Source organism: Delphinapterus leucas, chromosome 2, assembly GCF_059928025.1.
Source record: "Delphinapterus leucas isolate spDelLeu-1000000601 "Yukka" chromosome 2, BTC_Dleu_Yukka2, whole genome shotgun sequence".
NCBI classification, from domain to species: domain Eukaryota; kingdom Metazoa; phylum Chordata; class Mammalia; order Artiodactyla; family Monodontidae; genus Delphinapterus; species Delphinapterus leucas.
Window position 1 is genome coordinate 42609540 of NC_143130.1, and position 22796 is coordinate 42632335.

At 48.8% G+C, this 22796-nt stretch overlaps 1 protein-coding gene across 1 annotated transcript in view; it reads left to right on the forward strand.

Moving 5' to 3' along the window:
* Positions 1-1267: 1267 nt before the first annotated feature.
* Positions 1268-22796, forward strand: part of LOC111169328 (NT-3 growth factor receptor) — a 107665-nt gene continuing 86136 nt past the window's right edge. The window contains exon 1 of the mRNA XM_089906227.1: positions 1268-1308. Coding sequence (XP_089762353.1) covers positions 1268-1308 — 41 coding nt within the window. The remainder of the gene's footprint in view (positions 1309-22796) is intronic.

The window sequence follows — 22796 nt, forward strand, 5'->3', positions numbered from 1 at the left end:
GGGGCTGATTTCTACCAGCATATCTCGCACACCTACCGCAGAACCCAGCTTGGGGACAGTGCATGCACCTGCCCGGAGTGCCGGGCACCTTGTTCTCATGGCTCCCACGCCTCTGTGGGCCTTGGCTTTGCCTTCAGTGGGGCAGCTGCTGAGGGAATCTTCTAGGGAACCTTAACTCATCATGGGGACGACAGACGCTGTGCTGTGACCGGGTCCCACGTGCTGTTCTCAGAATAGTCTTATTTTTTTAAATTTATTTTTTATTGCAGTAGAGTTGATTTACAATGTTGTGTTAATTTCTGCTGTACAGCAGAGTGACTCAGTTATACACACATATACATCCTCTTTTATATAGGACAGTCTGATTTTAACCATCCTTCATTCTCAGCACAACCCAATGAGGCAGGGACCATTAGCATCCTCATGTTAACGGTGGGGAAACTGAGCACAGAGAGGCTACAGCACTTGTCCTGGGTCATGCAACCAGGAAGTGGCAGACATGGGGTTTGAATCAGCAGGTCTGCTCCAGAGCCCCTGCTCACGCAACCGCCCCGTGTCACAGATGCTCTCAGGTCCTGCCCCCCGCCCTGCAACCTGTCATCTCTGCTTCTAGTCCTGGGTCCAGCGCCCTCCCACAGCTCCCACAGGGCACGATGGGTTCTGTGCTATTCTGTTTTTGACACTGATAGTGAGAAGGAGGGAGGGGCAGAAGGGGTCCTGGGACCCAGTGGGGTTTGGCATCCCTGAATTTCGTGGGCACAGGTATTTTTGGCCACATCCTGAGAACGTCCTCTAAGTGAGGACACCGGGGCAGGACGGAGTGACCTGTGGGGTCTGTCCTGTCACTGCCACCAACCTACTGGGTGATTCTGGGCAAGGCACTGGCCATCTCTGACCCTCCGTTTTCTTACATTTTAAATCAGGGGCCTGACCAGGTGATCTTTGAGGCCTCTTCTGGCCCTGACCTGTCATACGTCTAACGTGGTGGTTGCGGACGGGGTGGAAGGTTGGAGGGCGCTGAGGCTGCAGGAGGATGTCTCTGGGGGTGGAGCCTGTGTGGGGGGAGCGGTGTGGGATCAGACCCTGGTGGTCCTCCTACTTGCGTGCGTCCCCTTCATCGGGAGGCCTGGCTAAAGCACAGATTGCTGGACCCCAGCCCAGAGTTTCCGACTCCGATCTGTAGATCTGTGGTGGGCCCTGAGGATGCCATTTCTAGTGAGCACCCAGGTGAGGCAGATGCTGCTAATCCCGGGACCACACTTTGAGCATGACGGTCGCGTTGGCAGCTCTCCAGCTCTACTCCCTGAAGTGAGGCCAGAGGTGGCGTGGTATTCTGCGTAAGACTTTTATGAAGTTTCCCAGGCTACAAAACGTTTGAACGCCCCCATTCCTGAAGAACACTACCTGCTCCCCAGCACGTTCTGACAGCGCTCGCCCAGGTGCTGAGTTCTCTCTCCGTTTCCCTTTTATCTCTTCTCTCTGCACCCCCCAAAAAGATGCCTGGCTCTGTCCTGACCTTGGCCTCCACTAACCTTTCCCCACAGGGCTGGACTTGACCGAACGTGCTCTGACCTATGTCATCTGATATGCAGTTGAGAAATGAAAGCACAGCTGGTTTTGAGAATGCCCTGCAAGACTCAAAGTTGATTTTAAAAAACTATTTGGGTGGCAGGGACATAATTCGGTAACTGCAGCTCAAGAAACTTTGTTGGGTCCTAATTGGTCCCGGCGTAAAATTCAGCCTTCAGTGATCGTGTTCTGGCTGCAACATCTCTCTGGAGTCTTGCCTCCCATGATCCCCACCATGGGAACCCTCTGCCCCAGCCAAACTCATCTAGTTGGACTATTATGGGTAAATCCACTCTGCACCTTCATGCACAGGGCTTTTTGTGAACAAACACTTTCATTTCTTTTGGGTCTGTCCCCAGGAGTGGAATTCCTGGATTGTATGATATTTAACTTTCCAAGACACTGACAGATCTGTTTCCAAAGTGGTTGCACCAGCTTACACAATAGGGCTGCTTTTGATGAATCTGGGTTAGGATAGACACACGTGCATGACTCATCGAAACAGGTGCTATTGTATCTTTGTCTTGCAGATGAAGAAATTGAGGGGGACAGGGGTGGCAAGGTCACCCAGCTGGTAGGTGGCAGAGCTGGGCTCCTGTCTGACTCAGAGCCTGTGGGGTTTCTGTTGTGACACGCTGCTGCTTGCAGGAGGGGGGCTGAAGCAGGCAGAAAAATCAGGGTGCTGTTCCTGGGGGCACCTTCTGGTGTCTGCAGCCCAAGGATGTTCCTGGTGCTCTCAGAGCGCCCTTTTTCTCTCTGACACTGTGAAACCAGGGCCAGGGGGTGCATTTGGTGCTCTCTGGCCTGGGGTTGGCCTCTTTTCTTTGTGTTCTCCATCACTCTAGTCATGTGGCCCCTCTCAGGGCCCTGGGCTGGGTCCTGTGTGCAATGGACAGATAAAGGCCAGACCACAGCTCTGGTTCCACATCTCCGTCCCGAAATGATGTAACCGAGAGGCCTGCTTGCTGAGTGCTCAGACATGGCGTATGGGGGAGCCCCAGCCCAGCGCGTGTCCACTAACTCCTTCTCAGTCTGAGGTGGGTGCTGAGTGCAGGGCTGTGGCATCAGCCTGCCTGGTCCTGCCCTCAGAGCCCTAAATGAGTGGCAGGTGGTGACACAAACAAGCTTCATTCCTTCACGTTGGTGATGCCGTGATGCACAAGACAGATAAGGTTTCTGGCCTGGAAATTCAGTGGGCAGGGGCCATCAGTGTTTGATATCTGGCACTCAGATAATGTCAGAGAGCCACAAGTCCTAGGAAGGAACCAAGCGGAGAGATGTGATGGGAAGCCTGACCGGGAGGTGGAAGGTGGGGACTTCTCCTGGCAGGGGGCGGGCTCCAGGAGGAGATCGCAGCCCAGCTCTTATCTGAAGAATGAGCAAGAGGCAGAACTTCGGGAATATCCCCGAAGGTAGAATTTTCTGGCAAGCACAGCACTTTTGAGTTGGGAATGGACTAGATGTTGTTGACATGGAAAGGAGGCTGGAGGAGCGTAGGGGGCGATGGACTGGAGTAAGCAAGGGGGAGGGATGAGGCCGGTGAGGTCAGAGAGATCTACAGGCCATGGGAAGGGGATTCAATTTTAATCTGAGTGAAATAGGAGGCTCTGGAAGGCTTTTCCTTTTAAAGAGGAGATGATTCAATTTATATCTTAAATGGGTGCAATAAGTGTGTTGGAGAAATCTCACTGGCTTATAGGATCCTCTAGCTGGGGCACGCGGAGGAGGTCCCTAGAGGAAGGGACTGCTAAGTTGAAACCTGAAGGGTGAATTAGCCCCATGGTGGGGAGCACAAGCCATGGATGCTACTCTGGGGAGAGGGAACAACATGAAGAAGGCCCTGGAAGCAAGGGAACCTTTAAAGAGCTTGAGGACGTTCATTCTGGCTGGAGAGGTAGGGAGGGGCCAGGCCAGGCCAGAATGAGGGAGGTGGGCTTCTCCTCGGGACAGTTGTGAGCTTGTTGAGGATTGGGGTCCCGTCTTGATTATCCTTTTTTTTTTTTTTGAAAAATTGTTTTTTATTAAAAAAATTTCTTTTTGGTTTTTTTTGATGTGGACCATTTTAAAAGTCTTTATTGAATTTGTTACAGTATTGCTTCTGTTTCATGTTTTTTTTTGTTTTTTTGGCCCCGAGGCACGTGGGATCTTAGCTTCCCAACCAGGGATCGAACCCACACCCCCTGCACTGGAAGGGGAAGTCTTAACCCCTGGAGCTCCAGGGAAGTCCCTTGATTATCTTTTTCTTTCCAGTGCTCAGCATCTGCCTGGCTAGATCAACGCTGGGCAACACGTGAATGAATGAATGAATGAATGAGGGGACCTGGAGGGGGTGGGACTTTTTTTTTTTGCGGTACGCGGGCCTCTCACTGCTGTGGCCTCTCCCGTTGCGGAGCACAGGCCCCGGACGCACAGGCTCAGCGGCCATGGCTCACGGGCCCAGCTGCTCCGCGGCACGTGGGATCTTCCCGGACCGGGGCACGAACCTGTGTCCCCTGCATCGGCAGGCGGACTCTCAACCACTGCGCCACCAGGGAAGCCCCGGGGTGGGACTTTTTGAAGGTCAGGGGAGCTGAGAGGGAGCCTTGGGTTTTGAGAGGAGCAGATGTGGGTTGGACGGGGGGGTTGGAGCCCATCACATGTTGATGCTAAGTCCAGGCTGCCAAGGGGCAGTGATCCTGGACCTCATCCACCAGCACGTCAGTAGCCCACGAGGAAGGCCCGGTCCCGCCTGGAAGGCCCTGAGGTGTGCGGTGGCGGGAAGGAGCTCCGACTGAGGAATGCCACTTGCTAAAATGTATTTGTTTATTCAGAGATTTAATTAACATGTTTAAATATTAAAGAGTAAACAACGTGTGTCTAGTGGGACTCAACACTTACCAACAGGAGTGCTGACTTATTTAATTATTTGTGCTTTCTAGGCCCTAAGGGTCATGTTTCCAGCTTTGTTCAAGGGAGGCCTTGTTTCTCCCAGGAGGAGGCAGGGAAGTGGGCTGAGCAGGGCTTGAGGGCTGGAGTGAGGGAGGAGCAGGGGGTGGGGAAGGAAGAGGGGGGAGGAGAGAAAGGAGGGAGGGGGAGGAGGGGGGAGGAGGGGAGTTTTGTGAAAAGGTGGAGCTGTCCAGGCCAAAGAAACCAAGATGCTGGATTCGGTGGTTTGTGCCGAGGGATGAGAGAAAGTTCTGAGTTTCAGGACAGTGAATTAGGGAGTCTTTGAGGGAATCTCTATGTCTGGGGGTTTGGAGGGTCTTGGGGTTTCCTCTGTTTTTGTGTGCTGACGTTTGCTGGGGGGCAGCTTCTCACAGCGATGCCTAAAGGGCCTGGCAGCCCAGATGGGAGCAGCCCTTAGTTGGTTGCCTTTGCTGGGAGGGACAGAACCAGGCAGGTGATAAGACCCCAGCTGCCACAGCAGGTGGAACTCTGAAACCAGAGGTGTTTTACAAGTGATCTGCATTATAGTATCTCTGCAAATGAAGTCCTGGATGCTGAGAGATTACTGGAGGTTATTTATTGGCAATGCGCTCTGCGGTTTTAATTTTTTCTTTTTACTTATTCAGGCTTTAGCTACAGAGGAAAATAGCCTGAGGTGGCTCCGAAATAGAGTCTCTCTGCCCCATTAACTTATTCAGTGAGTTTAATGGTCCTTTTTCCCCTCAGCCTTGAGCCATCATTAAAAGGCAGAGATTTATAAAAGCAAAGACACTGAGCTTTAGTCAAACTTCCACTCTGGGCCGGGGGAAGGGTAGGGGTTGGGGGGAAAGGGCAGGGGTGGGGGCAGCCGAGCACCCCCTGGGCCCCTTCGCTGTGGGTGCTGCCCATGAGTGAGGAGTGGGTCCTAATCCTCAGACAGAAACTCGAGGCTGGATGGATGGTTTCTCGGGGCTTGGGGTAGTGGCATCGCCACATAGCAACTCTTTAAGGGTGAGTGTCCCCCGGCTTTCCCAGCTCTCCCAGGGCTGGGGTGTCTGGGAGTGCTTCTGAAGAGTCACTGAAGGGCTGGGGTTGAGCTTCCCTGGTCCTCAGGGGCCTCTGGGGCCTTTGCGAGATCCATCCCCCTGCTGCTCACCGTCTGCTCTGGTCAGTTCAACAGAAAATCAGGTCACTGCATGGAGGGATCAACCTGTCAGAATCCAGTCCCCCGAAAGCCAAGTAACAGAGGGCCAGTTGCCCAAATGACCGAGGAGCAAATGGCTAATTTGCCTAGAGGCAACTCATTGAAAGCCTTACTGAATGCACAGTTTGCCAAATTTACCAAAACTTTGTATTAAGGAACAGAGCTATTGAATCAAGTCAAGCCAGAGCTGTCCAATTCAGTTCAATCCAATTCGATCCGCTTCACTTGCTCCATTATTTGAGCATCTGTGGTGTGCAAAGCTAGGTATTGCACAGTCTACAACAGAGGGATAAACTATCCTGGGGGGAGGTCTGACTAGTGTACCAGCTCTTCCAGAGAAAGCGGGTATGGGGAGTGGGGTTGCCACAGGACGGGATGTAGTGGCGGTGGAGTGGGGCTTAGGAAAACTTTGGTGAAGCAGCTGATATGGGGGTGTCCCTTGGTGCACAGGTCGCATCTGGATTGGGAGGGAAGGGTGGGGAGGACATTTCGGGCTGAAGGTACAACAAAAGTGCCCAGTGCATTAGAGGAAATGCAAGGCTCCCATTCACGAGTATGGAGGGGTGTGAGGGACACAGACAGATGTGCCTTGAGACCCACTTGGGCAGGGCTTCGAATGCTGGGCCGAGGCATCTGGACTGTATTGGGTTAGTGACTGGAGTCGTTGAAGGTTTAGCAACACCATCTTAAATAAAAAAAATGTTCAAATGGCTTTAAAAGATGATAAGGGGCTTCCCTGGTGGCGCAGTGGTTGAGTCCGCCTGCCGATGCAGGGGACACGGGTTCGTGCCTCGGTCCGGGAAGATCCCACATGCCGCGGAGCGGCTGGGCTCGTGAGCCATGGCCGCTGAGCCTGCGCGTCTGGAGCCTGTGCTCCGCAACGGGAGAGGCCACAATAGTAAGAGGCCCGCGTACCGCATAAAAAAAAAAAAAGATGATAAGTATGTTTGCTAATGGAAAATTAGAAATAACCCAAAGTAGAAAATAGACAAAGAAATCACTTAGAGTTGCAGCAACCTGGAAAAAACCCCATACTTTGGGGTGGGTTTCCTTCAGGTCTTCAGTAGGGTTGATTCTAGAGTCTGCATAAGGCAGAAGGTGACCCCTGAAGCCCCTTGTGCCCACTGTGAGGGGCACACAGGAGCTGGGGCCGGCCATGCGTACAGTGGTGGATTCAGAGCTTAGTCTGACAGAGGCCTTTATTGAGTGACGTGGGGGGAGAAGCGCCAGCATCTTAGAAGTAGTTATTATTTTCCTTCTCGCTCTTTCTGGGTGTGTAAGCTAAATTTGCATAAGTTCGGTGTATGGAAGAAAGCACACCATTGTGTGTGCGTATTTACATGTACCTGAGCAGGTCATTTTGATGTGTGTTTTAAGAAGAATAAGCAGAATGCCACGTGTACCACAGCTCGAGGAAGAGGAGAAGCAAATAGTAGAGAAGAAAGGCAGGAGGTGAGTGCAGTAACTCAGGGATGGGTGATGGGGGCAGGAGGCAAAGGGGATGGAGAGGGAAGGGATTTCAGAGACTCTACAAATATATTTCAAAGAACAGATTACACCTGTTGAGTGAGTGATGGAGCTGTTAAGAGGCACTGAGGTTTCCAGAACTTGGGTGAGGGGAGTGAAACAGGAAGGAAGGGGGCAGGGCACAACCTTTAAAAGAATGGCATAGCCATAGGACATTACAAAAACTGGTTAGAACCGACTAAGTCCAAGATGGCGGAAGATTCGACTTCCAGTGGATCTTGAGCCTCATTATACGCTCATTGTAATACATTAGCATAAGCTAAATGACACACCCACCAGCACCAAGACAGTCCCGAGGCTGACCATAAAGGGCCAAAAAGGGGGCAGTGGCCCAATTCCTGGAAATCCCCGCCCCTTCCCTGAAATAATTGGAATAATCCTCCCACTCATTAGCCTATGAAATTACCCAGCCCATAAAAACTAACCACGCCATATTTCGAGGCTCTCTTGCCTTCTGAGATGGCCCACGCTCTCTCACTTCATCTCTGAATTTTTTCGCAACAAGGCAAGAACCTTAAATTCACTATGAACAGGAGGACATTGCTGCCTTGAACAGGTACAGGTGAGGGTCTGGGATGGTGACTTCTGTTTGGGACACCTGAGTCCATGGGACTTGGGAGAGATGATTAGCATAGGTCGGGAACCGGAGCAGGACCTGGTGTCTCTGATCAGGACCCTTCTTTGTGAAGTCTCACCAACTGACAAAGCAGCCAGGATGCTTGTTAAAGAAGGGGCCATGGCCACCAGGCAGCCTTCTTGATGGGTGTCCAACCAACCGGCATTTCTTCAGGAGAGGGGCTTTCACCTGGGAGAGCTTTGTTAAAAACGGTGACTCCAGAAACATCTTACCTTTTTGTCTTTATTTACGAGGTCCTTTTGGCTTCTCTGCCCCTCTCCCCCTTCCAGCCCTTGCCTCACCGCTTCTGCAGGTAGGATCCTGCTTCTTATCCCAAACAGGTATAGCAAGGTAATAGGAGGAGTCAAGATGTTGGCATTTAGGTAGAATAACAAGGAGCTTGGTTGCTAGATGGGTATTAATAATCATGGGGAAAGTTCAAATGATAATTATTGACCACTCAAATGACTTTTCACAATCACTTTTTATTTATTTATTTATATTTATCTATTTATTTATTTTGCGGTACACTGGCCTCTCACTGTTGTGGCCTCTCCCGTTGCGGAGCACAGGCTTCGGATGCGCAGGCTCAGTGGCCATGGCTCACGGGCCCAGCCGCTCCGTGGCATGTGGGATCTTCCCGGACCGGGGCATGAACCCGTGTCCCCTGCATCGGCAGGTGGACTCTCAACCACTGCGCCACCAGGGAAGCCCCACAATCACTTTTTACTACTCTATGAGGAAGGCTGGCCAGACCTTATCATTCCATTTTCCAGAGAAGGCAAATGATTTATCCAAAATCCTCGATGTGTGTTAAGGAAAACAATCCTTTCCACAATTTCCAGTCTTACCGTGATCATATTCTCTGACTCCAAAATGGGAACATGTGAGCATACTTAAGGGAACAAAAGGATCCCATATGTGAACTCTGAAAATCTAGACATTCTCTTATCCCCTCTGATCAGAAGAAGTCCTTATAAATAATGATGTTGTTGATGATAATGATGATGACAATGACAGTCATAATAATACAGTCACCCAACCTTGGGTGCTTACTATGTTCTAGGATCTGTGCTGAGCACTTTTCATTTCATAGCCTTAATCTTCACATGACTGAATGAGATAGGCATTATTGGTCCCATTTTCTAGATGAGGAAACTGAGGCAACGAGAACTTAGTATATATGCCCAAGATCACGCACCTAGCAAGCAACTAAGAGGGTTGGAGCTCAGGCTCCCATGCCCACCTTTCTGGATGACAGCCTTGGCTGGCTCTGGACTCCCCATCCAGGCTACACCCAGGGTTGCTGGGACCACCCTTCACACCCCAGCCCCGTACCTCAGCAGCTGCCTTATAACTTGGTTAGATTTTCCAAACAAACATCAGTTCAATGAGAAATCCTGCTCCATGCTCCCTGGGCTACATTGATCCATTTGCCTCAAATAAAATAACTGTGTGGGGAATGAGATAAAATATTTGTACCATTGATTGCTTCATTTCATGTGGATGGGAGGTGGGGGGGAGCAAGTGCCCGTGAGCAGGTGAGGGAGGCTGCACCTGCCTTTGTGCAGAGAGCAGCTGGGACAGAGCCTCAGGACTGCTGAGGTCCCCCGGGCATTGCCTGGTATACCCAGATCGACTCTGACAAGGGACAGCACTGGTTAGAGACCACATTAGCTGCTGACCAGGGCACCTTCTTTTGGATGGGGAGGGATGAGGGCACCCAGCTGGAGGAAGTTATAGCCCTTTCCCACATCTCTGAGGGGGATCCTAAGGAGGAGGATTTGCTAAGTGCATAATCTTTTTGCTTCTTGAGTCACTCAACAAACATTGAAATATAGCATGGCGAAGCAGGTCAGAAACAGACTGGGTTTAAGAATCAGGCAGATTTGATCCTGATTCACTCCCTCATGGGCTCTGGGTTGTTGGGCAAGTCACATAACCTCTCTGAGCTTCAGTTCCTCGTGTGAAAAATAAACGACCACCCTGCAGGGTGGCTGTTAGAGTTGAATGAGATCACATGTATGATCTTGCATTTGGCTGCAAGTAACTGAAAACTGACTTGGGTGATACCCAGATTTCTATGTGCTCCAAAGGTGGCCAGGGTGGCTGAGCGAGTGAACATGTGGCTCTCAGGCCTCTAGTGAGAAAAGGCAAGGGAGACGGTAGTTGAGAGATGTTTCTGGGAACTGGAGGACGGTGTGTGCCACCATATCTAGAGGGCTTGTGAACGTGCATATGCTTTAGTTCCCTCTCTTACCTTGCTGAGGCACCACCCGCGGCGTCGTGGAAGTAATTTTGAGCATCACAGTGATGCCCTGTAGGCATCTGTCATCCAAGGGAGGAGGGGAAAAGAGCTGGGGTCGGGTGCTGTGGGGCTCCTGGGGAGGCTCTGGTCCTGCCCAGGGGAATCAGGAAGGACATGAATGGTGAGTCACACTGGACAAGAGGAAACAGGAGGACCAGGGCCAGCAATCGCCAAAGCTCTCAGGGCATTGGGTGCAGGCCGGGGGGGTTTCCCTATGGACTGGAGGCCAGGGCCGGGGCAGGCACATTGATCTGATAGCAGTCAGAGACGGATGCAGAGCAGTGGACATCTGGGGTGGGCAGACTCATTGGAAGATGGAGAATCTTCTCCAGATGGAGGGATGAAAATCAGACGTAGGAGGAGGGCATTTAGGGCGAAATTGAGGAGGGCATGGGAGAGAAAATGGCGTGGAGGTCAGACTGGCAGGATATGGGCCGAGGGGGCGTGGAAGGAGTCAGAGAGCTGGGCTTTCCAGTGAAGAGCCTGGGAGAGAGAGGTGTGATTGCCAAGAGACAGAAGCAGATCAGGCTGAGAGTGGGTTGGGAAGGAGCAGGATGCCTCTGGGTTCACACATGGGATTTAGGTTTGGCTTGGAAAATCCAGCGGCATACATCTGGCTGGTGGTTGGAATTTCAGGGCCGGCCTTGGACTTAGCTGGAGATCTGCAAATTCTGTGCCTAGAGGTGAGAGCTGAAGCTAAGGGTGTGAGTGAACAGTAAGAAGGGACAAGGGCCAGGGAGAGAACCTGGGCTGTCTCAATTTGGAGCTAGGAGTAAGGAGAGAGCCCAGGGAGGGAGCGTGCTCACAGGGACAGTGTGTAGCAGCCTCCAGGGTGAGAGAAGTCCTCAGCCAAGTCCATGGCCAAGTGAGGGTGGACTGTAGGGAAGGGAAAGAAACAGGCACATGAATCAGTGATGCAGATCCTTCCTTCGAGGGCTTTGGTTGCCCAGGGACGGCCAGGGGTAGGTTGGGAGGAAACACATTTTTTTTCAAGGGATGGGGAGACCTGAACGTGCCTGTAGCCAGAATGGAAGAGCCAGTGGAAAGGAGAGGCTGATGGAGCAGGAGACACTGGTCAGGGAGGAGACAGGGCTTGCGGAGTTGAATTGAGAGAGTGAGGGACACAGACCGAAGCTGTGCTTCCTGGAAGGCTGGACACTGGCTTGTGTACCTGAGTCTGCCGGACCTCACACAAGGCTGGGTCTTGAATGAGTAAAAGGAAAGGGACCTTGTTTCTCCGGGAAAGGAAGGCAAGTGGAAAAGGTAAATATCCAGATTCATTAGTAAAGTGAAAATAGATGAGGAAGCTCAAATCAGATGTCCTAGACCTTCTCAGTGAGTTACGTAACCTCTCCGAGCCTCAGGTTCCTTATCTGTAAAATGGGGATAATCGTAGCACCTTCTTAATGGGTTCTTGGGACGATTAAGTTAGATAATGCCTGTAAAACGCTTGACACATGCTGAGGGCTCTTTAAAAGTTCTGTATTATTATTATTGTTACTAATTTTATTAAAAAATTTTTTTCACATCTTTATTGGAGTATAAATGCTTTACAATGTTGTGTTAGTTTCTGCTGTACACCAAAGTGTATCAGCTATATGTATACATATATCCCCATATCCCCTTCCTCTTGAGCCTCCCTCCCACCCTCCCTATCCCATCCCTCTAGGTCGTCACAAAGCACCCAGCTGATCTCCCTGTGCTATGCAGCAGCTTCCCACTACATTTGGTAGTGTATATACAACAATGGTACTCTCACTTCATCCCAGCTTCCCCTTCCCCCACATGCCCTCAAGTTTGTTCTCTACATCTGTGTCTTTATTCCTGCCCTGCAGCTAGGTTCATCAGTACCGCTTTTTAAAATTCCATATATGTGTGTTAGCATATGGTATTTGTTTTTCACTTTCTGACTTACTTCACTCTGTATGACAGATTCTAGGTCCATCCACCTCACTACAAATAACTCAATTTCGTTCCTTTTTATGGCTGAGTAATATTCCATTGTATATATGTGCTACATCTTCTGTATCCAATCATCTGTTAATGGACATTTAGGTTGCTTCCATGTCCTGGCTATCGTAAATAGTGCTACAGTGAACATTGTGGTACATGTCTCCTCTTGAATTGTGGTTTCCTCAGGGTCTATGCCCAGTAGTGGGATTGCTGGGTCATATGATAGTTCTATTTTTAGTTTTTTAAGGAACCTCCATACTGTTCTCCATAGTGGCTGTATCAGTTTACATTCCCACCAGCGGTGCAGGAGGGTTCCCTTTTCTCCACACCCTCTCCAGCATTTATTGTTTGTAGATTTTTTGATGATGGCCATTCTGACCAGCATGAGGTGATACCTCATTGTGGCTTTGATTTGGATTTCTCTAATGATTAGTGATGTTGAGCATCTTTTCATGCATTTGTTGGCCATCTGTATGTCTTCTTTGAGGAAATGTCTATTTAGGTCTTCCACCCATTTTCGGACTGGGTTGTTGGTTTTTGTGATATTGAGCTGCATGAGCTGCTTGTATATTTTGGAGATTAATCCTTTGTCAGTTGCTTCATTTGCAAATATTTTCTCCCATTCTGAGGGTTGTCTTTCATCTTGTTTATAGTTTCCCTTGCTGTGCAAAAGCTTTTAAGTTTCATTAGGTCCCATTTGTTTATTTTTGTTTTTATTTCCCTTACTCTAGGAGGTAGGTCAAAAAGGATCTTGCTGTGATTTACGTCATAGAGTGTTCTGCCTATGTTTTCCTCTAAGAGTTTTGTAGTGTCTGGCCTTACATTTAGTTCTTTAATCCATTTTGAGTTTATTTTTGTGTATGGTGTTAGGGTGTGTTCTAATTTCATTCTTTTACATGTAACTGTCCATTTTTCCCAGCACCACTTATTGAAGAGGCTGTCTTTTCTCCATTGTATATTCTTGCCTCCTTTATCAAAGATAAGGTGACCATACGTGCGTGGGTTTGTCTCTGCGCTTTCTATCTTGTTGCATTGATCTATATGTTTTTCTGCCTATACCATACTGTCTTGATTACTGTAGCTTTGTAGTATAGTCTGAAGTCAGGAGCCTGATTCCTCCAGCTCTGTTTTTCTTTCTCAAGATTGCTTTGGCTATTCGGGGTCTTTTGTGTTTCCATACAAATTGTAAAATTTCTTGTTCTAGTTCTGTGAAAAATGCCATTGGTAATTTGATAGGGATTGCATTGAACCTGTAGATTGCTTTGGGTAGTATAGTCATTTTCACAATATTGATTTTTCCATTCCAGGAGCGTGGTATATCTCTCCATCTGTTTATGTTATCTTTGATTACTTTCGTCAGTGTTTTATAGTTTTCTAAGTACAGGTCTTTTGCCTCCTTAGGTAGGTTTATTCTTAGGTATTTTATTCTTTTTGTTGCGATGGTAAATGGTATTGTTTCCTTAATTTCTCTTTTTGATCTTTTGTTGTTAGTGTGTAGGAATGCAAGAGATTTCTGTGCATTAATTTTGTATCCTGAAACCTTACCAAATTCACTGATTTGTTCTAGTAGTTTTCTGGTGGCATCTTTAGGATTGTCTATATATAATATCATGTCATTGGCAAACAGTTTTACTTCTTCTTTTCCAGTTCGTGTTCCGTTTATTTCTTTTTCTTCTCTGATTGCTGTGGCTAGGACTTCCAATACTATGTTGAATAATACTGGTGAGAGTGGACATCCTTGTCTTGTTCCTGATCTTAGAGGAGATGCTTTCAGTTTTTCACCATTGAGAATGGTGTTTGCTGTGGGTTTGTCATATATAGCCTTTATTATGATGAGGTAGGTTCCCTCTATGCCAACTTTCTGGAGAGTTTTTATCATAAATGAGTGTTGAATTTAGTCAAAAGCTTTTTCCGAATCTATTGAGATGATCATATGGTTTTTATTCTTTAATTTTTTAATATGGTGTATCATATTGATTGATTTATGTATATTGAAGAATCCTTGCATCCCTGGGATAAATCCCACTTGATTATGGTATATGATCCTTTTAATGTGTTGTTGGCTTCTGTTTGCTAGTATTTTGTTTAGGATTTTTGCATCTATGTTCATCAGTGATATTGGTCTATAATTTTCTTTTGTGTTATCTTTGTCTGGTTTTGGTATCAGGGTGATGGTGGCCTCGTAGAATGAGTTTGGGAGTGTTCCTCCCTCTGCAATTTTTTGGAAGAGTTTGAGAAGGATAGGTTTTAACTCTTCTCTAAATGTTTGATAGAATTCTCCTGTGAAGCCATCTGGTCCTAGACTTTTGTTTGTTGGAAGATTTTAAATTACAGTTTCAATTTCATTACCTGTGATGGTTCTGTTTATATTTTCTAATTCTTCCTGGTTCAATCTTGGAAGGTTGTACTTTTCCAAGAATTTGTCCATTTCTTTCAGGTTGTCCATTTTATTGGCATGTAGTTGCTTGCAGTAGGCTCTTATGATCTTTTGTATTTTTGTGGTGTCAGTTGTAATTTCTCCATTTTCATTTCTAATTTTATTGATTTGCATCTTCTCCCTTTTTTTCTCGATGCATCTGGCTAAAGTTTTATCAACTTTGTTTATCTTCTCAAAGAACCAGCTTTTAGTTTTATTGATCTTTGGTATTGTTTTCTTTGTTTCTATTTCATTTATTTCTGCTCTGATCTTTATGATTTCTTTCCTTCTACTAATTTTGGGTTTTCTTTGTTCTTTCTCTAGTTGCTTTAGGTGTAAGATTAGATTGTTTATTTTAGATTGTTCTTGTTTCCTGAGGTGAGCTTGAATTGCTATGAACTTCCCTCTTAGAACTGCTTTTGCTGTGTCCCATAGGTTTTGGATCATCGTGTTTTCATTGTTATTTGTTTCTAGGTATTTTTTGATTTCCTCTTTGATTTCTTCAGTGATCTCTTGGTTATTTAGCAGTGCACTGTTTAGCCTCCATGTATATGTGTTTTTTACTGTTTTTTTCCCTGTAATTGATTTCTAATCTCATAGCGTTGTGGTCGGAAAACATGCTTGATATGATTTCAATATTCTTAAATTTTCCGAAGTTTGATTCGTGACCCAAAATGTGATCTGTTCTGGAGAATGTTCCGTGTGTACTTGAGAAGAAAGTGTGTTCTTCCACTTTCGGGTGGAATGTCCTAAAAATATCAATTAAATCTATCTGGTCTATTGTGTCATTTAAAGCTTGTGTTTCCTTAATTATTTTTTGTCTGGATGATCTGTCTATTGGTGTAAGTGGGGTGTTAAAGTCCCCCACTATTATTGTGCTACTGTTGATTTCTCCTTTTATGGCTGTTAGCATTTGCCTTATGTATTGAGGTGCTCCTATGTTGGGTGCATAAATATTTATAATTGTTATGTTTTCTTCTTGGATCGATCCCTTGATCATTATGTAGTGCCCTTCTTTATCTCTTGTAACAGCCTTTATTTTAAAGTCTATTTTATGTGACGTGAGTATTGCTACTCCAGCTTTCTTGTGATTTCCATTTGCACGTAGTACCTTTTTCCATCCCCTTACTTTCAATCTGTATGTGTCCCTAGGTCTGAAGTGGGTCTCCTGTAGACAGCATATATAAGGGTCTTGTTTTTGTATCCATTCAGCCAGTCTGTGTCTTTCGGTTGGAGCATTTAATCCATTTACCTTCTAGGTGATTATTGATATGTATGTTCCTATTCCCATTTTCTCAATTGATTTGGGTTTGTTTTTGTGGGTCTTTTTCTTCTCTTGTGTTTCCTGCTTAGAGAAGTTCCTTTAGCATTTGTTGTGAAGCTGGTTTGGTGGTGCTGAATTCTCGTAGCTTTTGCTTGTCTGTGAAGCTTTTGATTTCTCCATCGAATCTGAATGAGATCCTTGCTGGGTAGAGTAATCTTAGTTGTAAGTTTTTCCCTTTCATCACTTTAAATATGTCCTGCCATTCCCTTCTGGCTTGCAGAGTTTCTGCTGAAAGATCAGCTGTTAACCTTAATGGGATTCCCTTGTATGTTATTTGTTGCTTTTCCCTTGCTGCTTTTTAATATTTTTTCTTTGTATTTAATTTCTGATAGTTTGATTACTATGTGTCTTGGTGTGTTTCTATTTGGGTTTATCTGTATGGGACTCTCTGCACTTGTGACCTTGACTGACTATTTCCTTTCCCATGTTGAGAAGTTTTTGACTATAATCTCTTCAGATATTTTCTCAGATCCTTTCCTTTTCTCATCTTCTTCTGGGACCCCTACAGTTTGAATGTTGGTGCGTTTGATGTTGTCCCAGAGGTCTCTGAGACTGTCCTCAGTTCTTTTCATTCTTTTTTCTTTATCCTGCTCCCTGGCAGTTATCTCCACCATGTTATCTTCAGCTCACTTATCCGTTCTTCTGCCTCAGTTGTTCTGCTATTGATTCCTTCTGGAGTATTTTTAATTTCAGTTATTGTGTTGTTCATCACTGTTTGTTTGCTCTTTAATTATTCTAAATCCCTGTTGAATGTTTCTTGTATTTTCTCCATTCTGTTTCCGAGATTTTGGATCATCTTTACTATCATTACTCTGAATTCTTTTTCAGGTAGGTTGCCTCTTTCGTCTTCCTTTATTTGGTCCTGTAGGTTGTTTTACCTTGCTCCTTCATCTGTAACATATTTTTTTGTTGTTTAATTTTTTTTTTGATGGGTGGGACTGTATTCCTGTCTTACTGGTTGTTTGGCCTGAGGCGTCCAGCACTGGAGTTTGCAGGCAGTTGGATAGAGCCAGGTCTTGGTGCTGAGATGAGGACCTCCAGGAGGCCTCACTCTAATGAATTTTCCCTGGGGTCTGAGGTTCTCTGTTAGTCCAGCGGTTTGGACTCGGAGCTCCTGCCACAGGAGCTCAGGCCCGACCTCTGGCCTGGTCGCCGGGGGTTCCTCCTGTCCCTTTAGGTGTCCATGGTCCCCCACGGGTGCCTGGTAGGTGCCCTAGTTGTGCCTATTGTTATTGATTTTATTGGTAGTGGAATGGGAAAGAAGATCCTTTGCTGACGTGAGTGTGGGAACAAGGGCAAGGATGGGAGTTTGCTGGAGATTTGCATCAGCTACAGGTGGTACACAGAGATGGCTCAGTGCTGTCCTGGGTGCTGAGGGTGGGCCTGAGAGCAGGGAGGAGGGCCTTCTGAGGCTGAACATCCCAGATCCCAAGATCTGCCGTGGTCAGAAGGACCCGGGGCAGCCGACATCCTCTAGGAACTTCTGTCCACCCACTAGGGGCCACATCTGGAACAACTGTGTATGGAACTGATGGAGACAGATAGTATATTCTGGGATGAGAATATGGTAAAACTTGTAGGCCTCTTACCGTACGCAATCCCAAGCCTCCCTGGACATCTTAAGGCTGATGACATCCACTCACACCATCTACCTGGAACTTCCCAAGATCTACCTCTGAATGAGATCCTCTGGTGGCCGCAGCCTCTGCAGAGGGGAAGAGAGCAACCTTAGTGGTATGCTCAGGGGCCAGGGGTCGGGGCGGGGAGGGAGGGAAGGACACGGGAGGGGCGCTGTGCTTCCTTGGGGCAACCTATGTGCTGCTTGGGTGTTAGGCCTCTCAGCCTCAGAGCTGGAGACCTCGAGATGGTCTGGTTCTCTTCCTTCAGGCCACAGATGAGGAAAACTGGTGACCAGAGAAGGGAGGTCTTGCCTGGAGTTACAGTGCGGACACGACAGGGTGAGGACTCACACCCATGACACTGACTCCATATCCAGTGCTCTCTCGACTTCTAGGTTGCTTCCTGGGATCACCCTTCGCTTGTCACATCTGCCCTTTTCAAGGGCCATCTGTCTGGGGTAGAGGGGCTCAAGGCTGAGGCAGAAGCAGCCGTGTACATCAGGGCAGCAAGTGACCACTGACTGCAGCCCATCAGGCCCCCAGGGCGGCATCTGGGCCTTGTTGTTTTGGCCCTTACATCAGCCTCCCAGGGCTCCGCGCCTCCCTTGCCTTCCACGGGGTGTTGCGTGCCAGGCCGTCAGGGGTCCTTGCAATTCTGGAGAGGGCTGAGGATCTGGTCTGCGTGTGGGAAACACTGGTGCTGTCAGGACAGGGGAAGTGATCTGCACCTGGCTGGTTCCCATCACTGTGGTCCTGCTTTATGAACTGGGGCTGTGGGATGACTTACAGCAGAGATGTCGAGAGAGAGGCCTTACCACACGCTGCAGTCCTGCCCCAGATCCTTCTGCTTCTTTTCCCTTTTCCTCTCCCTCCATTCGCTTCACGCTTCATTCATCTGAAGCTCACTTTGGGGGCCTTCTCTGAATAGCATCCAGGGGTTCCTCCTACGGAGAGCGGAGACCAGAGCATTCTTGGGATTTGCAGAGAGGGGGCGGGGGCAGTGGCCTCTGTATCTCTGACTGGTTTCAGATCGGGCAGAGGTGCAGCCTCTGGTCTCCCCAGCCCAGTGGAGAACCCACATCTGCGTCAGCCCCATATTTGATGTTTTCTGTGCCGAAATGGCTTCTCTTACTCAAGTGAAACCCTGACCCATATTGGAAAGAAACCCCGTTGGTGGAGGGGGTAGAGACCCACTGCGGGTACCCCTCAGTTTCATCTTGAGGCTCTGTCCCTCTGATTCCCAGGAGCATGGCCCCCTACACAGCCCCTGTGAGAAACCCCATCTTTCTTGAGTCCTCTTGGTGGTACTGGCTGACATTTAAAAGAAAAAAATAAATGACTAAATACTAAGGGAGAATAAAGTGGGATAATTATAGGGGAAAAAAAGAGTAAGCATTATCAAAATAGTCAGCGTTTCAAATAAAAGGGCTGCAGTTTTGCACTTGCTAACCCCGGAGCTCAGTATCTTTCTGTAGAGCCCGCCCCCAGGGGCTCCCCCCTGGAGCAACATCTGCCTGGCTCCGTGGTGCAGGACTGTTTGCGTAAAAGCCTCCCCAGCGAGGCGAGGACTCCTCAAGGTCAGGGGCAGGCTGGTCTGAGCGGCACTTGCCTTTTCAGCATCATAGCTCTCCTTCCTTGTGGGCGCCTGGGCCTGCGTTCCTATTCAAGAAGGGGCGTCACTGGCCAAAAAACCTAACGAGAATAATAGTGACGGTTGTGAGAGCTACTGTTTATTGAAGTCTTAATATGATCCAGGCCCTGCTACCCACTTTACAGAGACGATCTCAGGAATTATTACTGTGCTGGCTGAAGTGGGAATTAATAACATCATTAGCTCCATTTGACAGATGAAGAAACTGAGGCTCAGAGAGGTTTGTGGGTAACGTGCCCCAGCCAGCTGGGAGGTGAGGGAGTGAGTCCCTGGACCTGGCTTGTTCAGGCCCCGAAGTGCAGCCTGCGGGGGCTTGTCTACAGTACTGGCAGGCAGGGGCTTGGAGATTCCTAACTACTTGCTGCTGGGGCCTCAGACTCTGATCTCCCAGCCTGCCCTGACCCTCCCCTTCAGTTCTAGGGCCTGAGCTCTGGTGCCGGGCACAGGGGCAGCCCCCCAACCTTGCAGGTAGAACCCTAATCTGAACTTAGGGCCTCATTTCTCTGAGGCCGGTTTCTCACAGAGGGGCTTGACACTAACACTGCGCGGTCTGTGGCGGGGTTGTTCCGGGGCTGTTGTCCTACAGTCTCTGCACCTGCTCGGAGAGGCGGAGTCTGAGACCCGAGCTAGGTGGGCATGTGGATATGTGGGTGTTGCTGGTGTCCCGTTTAACTCTGCAGCTCCCCGGAGTACACAGAAGGAATGCACCTGTCTGCTCCACCCTGCCTGCAACTCCACTTCCCCTGCTTCTTGTCCCTCGGTCCTTCGGTCCTCTGCCCATGGGGCATCGCCTCTGTCTCCAGTCTCTAGGCCATAACTTTCCACGCCTTCCCTTCCCACCCCATTGATCACACTAACGACCACCTTTATCAAGCACTAGTTCATGCCCAGAGCTCTTGGTGCGCAACGTCTCATTTAACCCTCCCATGGCCCAAGGAGGTGGATGCTCCTATGATGGCCATTTTACATGGAGGGAAATAATGGAGATGCGGGAGTCTGGCTACCTTGAGAGCACACGGCAGGGCAGTGGGGATGCTGCCTCTGTACACAGGGCCTCCCCAGCCCTGCTGCTGGGCACCAGGCCACCCCACTGCCCCAGCCGTCCTCTTTGTCCCTGGTGCAACCCTCCGCCTGCCAGCTGCTCTTCTGCCTCCGAGGTGTGTGTGGCAGGGGCTCCGGGGAGAAAGGGAACAGGGCGGCAGCAGGGGCACAGCTGCGACACCCGCCCGAGCACTCACGCCTGGTGACACAGGCCAGTGAACCCTCCTGGGTGGCCTTGCTGTGACACTGTGCCCTGGCCAGCTGGTCAAGGACAGTCCTCTGGGCTGATTCTGGGGAAGGTCACTGTGTGCCATGGGGCCCGTGTTCTGGGGGTGTTCCAGCTGGAGCTGCTGACATCTGCCTTCTGCTGACCGAGCCTCGACCCCCTCCCCGGCGCGAGGGCCTTCTCCCCTCCCCTTCCCCCCACTGCTTGCTCTGAGCTCAGGGGGCACTGAGTGCAGGGGGTGAGGCAGTCCAGCATCCCAAAAGGATCCCGGTGGTCCCACAGTGACCCTTTAGTCTCACTCGGCCGCTGCCTGGCCATCAGGTCGTGGCCTCTCCCTGGGCCTCAGGTTTCCTTGTCTGCTCTTTTTTTTTTTTTGTGGTACGCGGGCCTCTCACTGTTGTGGCCTCTCCCGTTGCGGAGCACAGGCTCCGGATGCGCAGGCTCAGAGGCCATGGCTCATGGGCCCAGCCGCCCACGGTATGTGGGATCTTCCCAGACTGGGGCACGAACCCGTGTCCCCTGCATTGGCAGGTGGACTCTCAACCACTGCACCACCAGGGAAGCCCTCCTTGTCTGCTCTTAATCACAGCACTGACCTCCCGGAGTGGCGGTGAGAATGCCGGGTGCCTGGCACCCAGCCCTCTAGAAGTGGGTGCTCCAGCTGTAGATTATGACTCTTTCCTCCAGGAAGCAGTCAGTCGGCATCAAAGTGCCGATAACCACTTTTGGTCCCCATAACGGCAGATTTATACAATTCCAGCCTAATAACTGGACAACCTGAATATTACAGGCAAGTCTTTGAGTACCAAGCGTCTGCCTCAGTTTCCCCACCTATCAAATGGGGTCACAGGACATTTCACGAGACGGCAACAGGCAGCTCTGTGTGAAACGGCATGTGAACGTGCTCTGTATACTGAAAGAGATGAGTCCAAGGAAGGGGATGTATCATTATTATTTTTAAAATTATTCTTTTATTATTGAAAGGCCATTTCGGAGGCAGGAGCACAGGCTGACACCTGCCTTAATTTGAATCCTAAGACTGCTCCTGGCCAGCTGTGTGACCTTGGCCATCATGGAACCTTTCTGTGTCTCAGTTTCCTGGTCTGTAAAATGGGGATAACAGTGGTATCTGCCTCATAGGCTTGTAGTGAGGTTTGAGCGCCGGTTGTGTGCCAGACTCAGGGCCAGCACATGTTGGGAGAATGTGTAGATTCGTGTGTGTGTGTGTGTGTGTGTGTGTGTGTGTGTGTGTGTTGGAATTGGGCTCTGGGATCCGTACCAATGCCTGTGTGACAGAGGATGTCTGGGTCCCAGGTGGCTACCACGCAGCCCCTTCCCTACGGCCCCACCCTGCCTGGGCTCAGAAGTTTGCTTTCTGGTTCCTGCTCTGAGGACTGGCTGGCCAAGAGATTCCGGCTGCATTTAAGGTCTGCAAGAAACCCTCGCTCAGGTTGCTATCTCTCCAGTGTCACATAAACTGTATTGATAAATTAATCTTATATTGTTGGGACCAAACAGCCCTGTAATTTTTCTATTGTGCCGCCTAATTGGTCTCCAGGACTGTGTCATTAGCTTGTTTGTTTGTAATCTGACTCCCTGAGCTGGCCCTGTGAGACAGCCAATAAGAGGACTCCAGCCTTGCTAGCCCCCTTCACCCATCCCTGGGGGGCTGATCTCAGTGCCTTTTCATTCTGGCCTGGACTCCTTGATAAAGTGTGACAGTTGGGGGTTGGCAAACTCCTTGGGTGAAGGAGTGAGCACCGAAGTAGGATCATGGTATCTGGGTCCTGGCCCTGCCCTTGGCATTCATTAGCTACTTACCTTGTTTTTTTACCATGTTTAAAATCTCTCCGTTTTTTCATCCTTATTGATTTTTCCTATGAATTTGTAATGACATTATATAACACTTAACATAAAATCTAAGTGAAGGAAAGCTAGGATTCAAGTTGTATATCCATAAGTATCTCATCTGCCCAAGAATGAAGATGAGAGAAAATGCCCCCAACGCTGAGGGTGGTTATCTCTGGGAGACGTGATTATGAGTGACTTTAATTTTCTTGGTATCTTTTCATTTTTCTCCCAAACATTCTGCAATGAGTCTCTATTCCTTTACAACCAGGAAAAGAATAATTGAAATTCCTCACTGCTAGGTTTAGCAATGATAGAGTTTCTTCGTGTAGAATGAAAGTGTTGGACTATGTTCCCAGCCCTGGCTGGCTGTGTACCAGGATCCCCAGAAGAGCTTGCTAAAAATTCGAGGACTGAGCCCCACCCCAGGGACTGTGGCCCCAGGAGTTTCAGATGTGCATCTGAGGTTTAGAGCCCCGGATGTGTTACTCTCTTGGGCCCTTTCTGCCGTGATCATTCCCTATGAATGCGCTGTCTTAGACCTTGGGCTGGGAACGGAGTCCTGTGGCCAGCCTCAGTCCTCTGGCTTG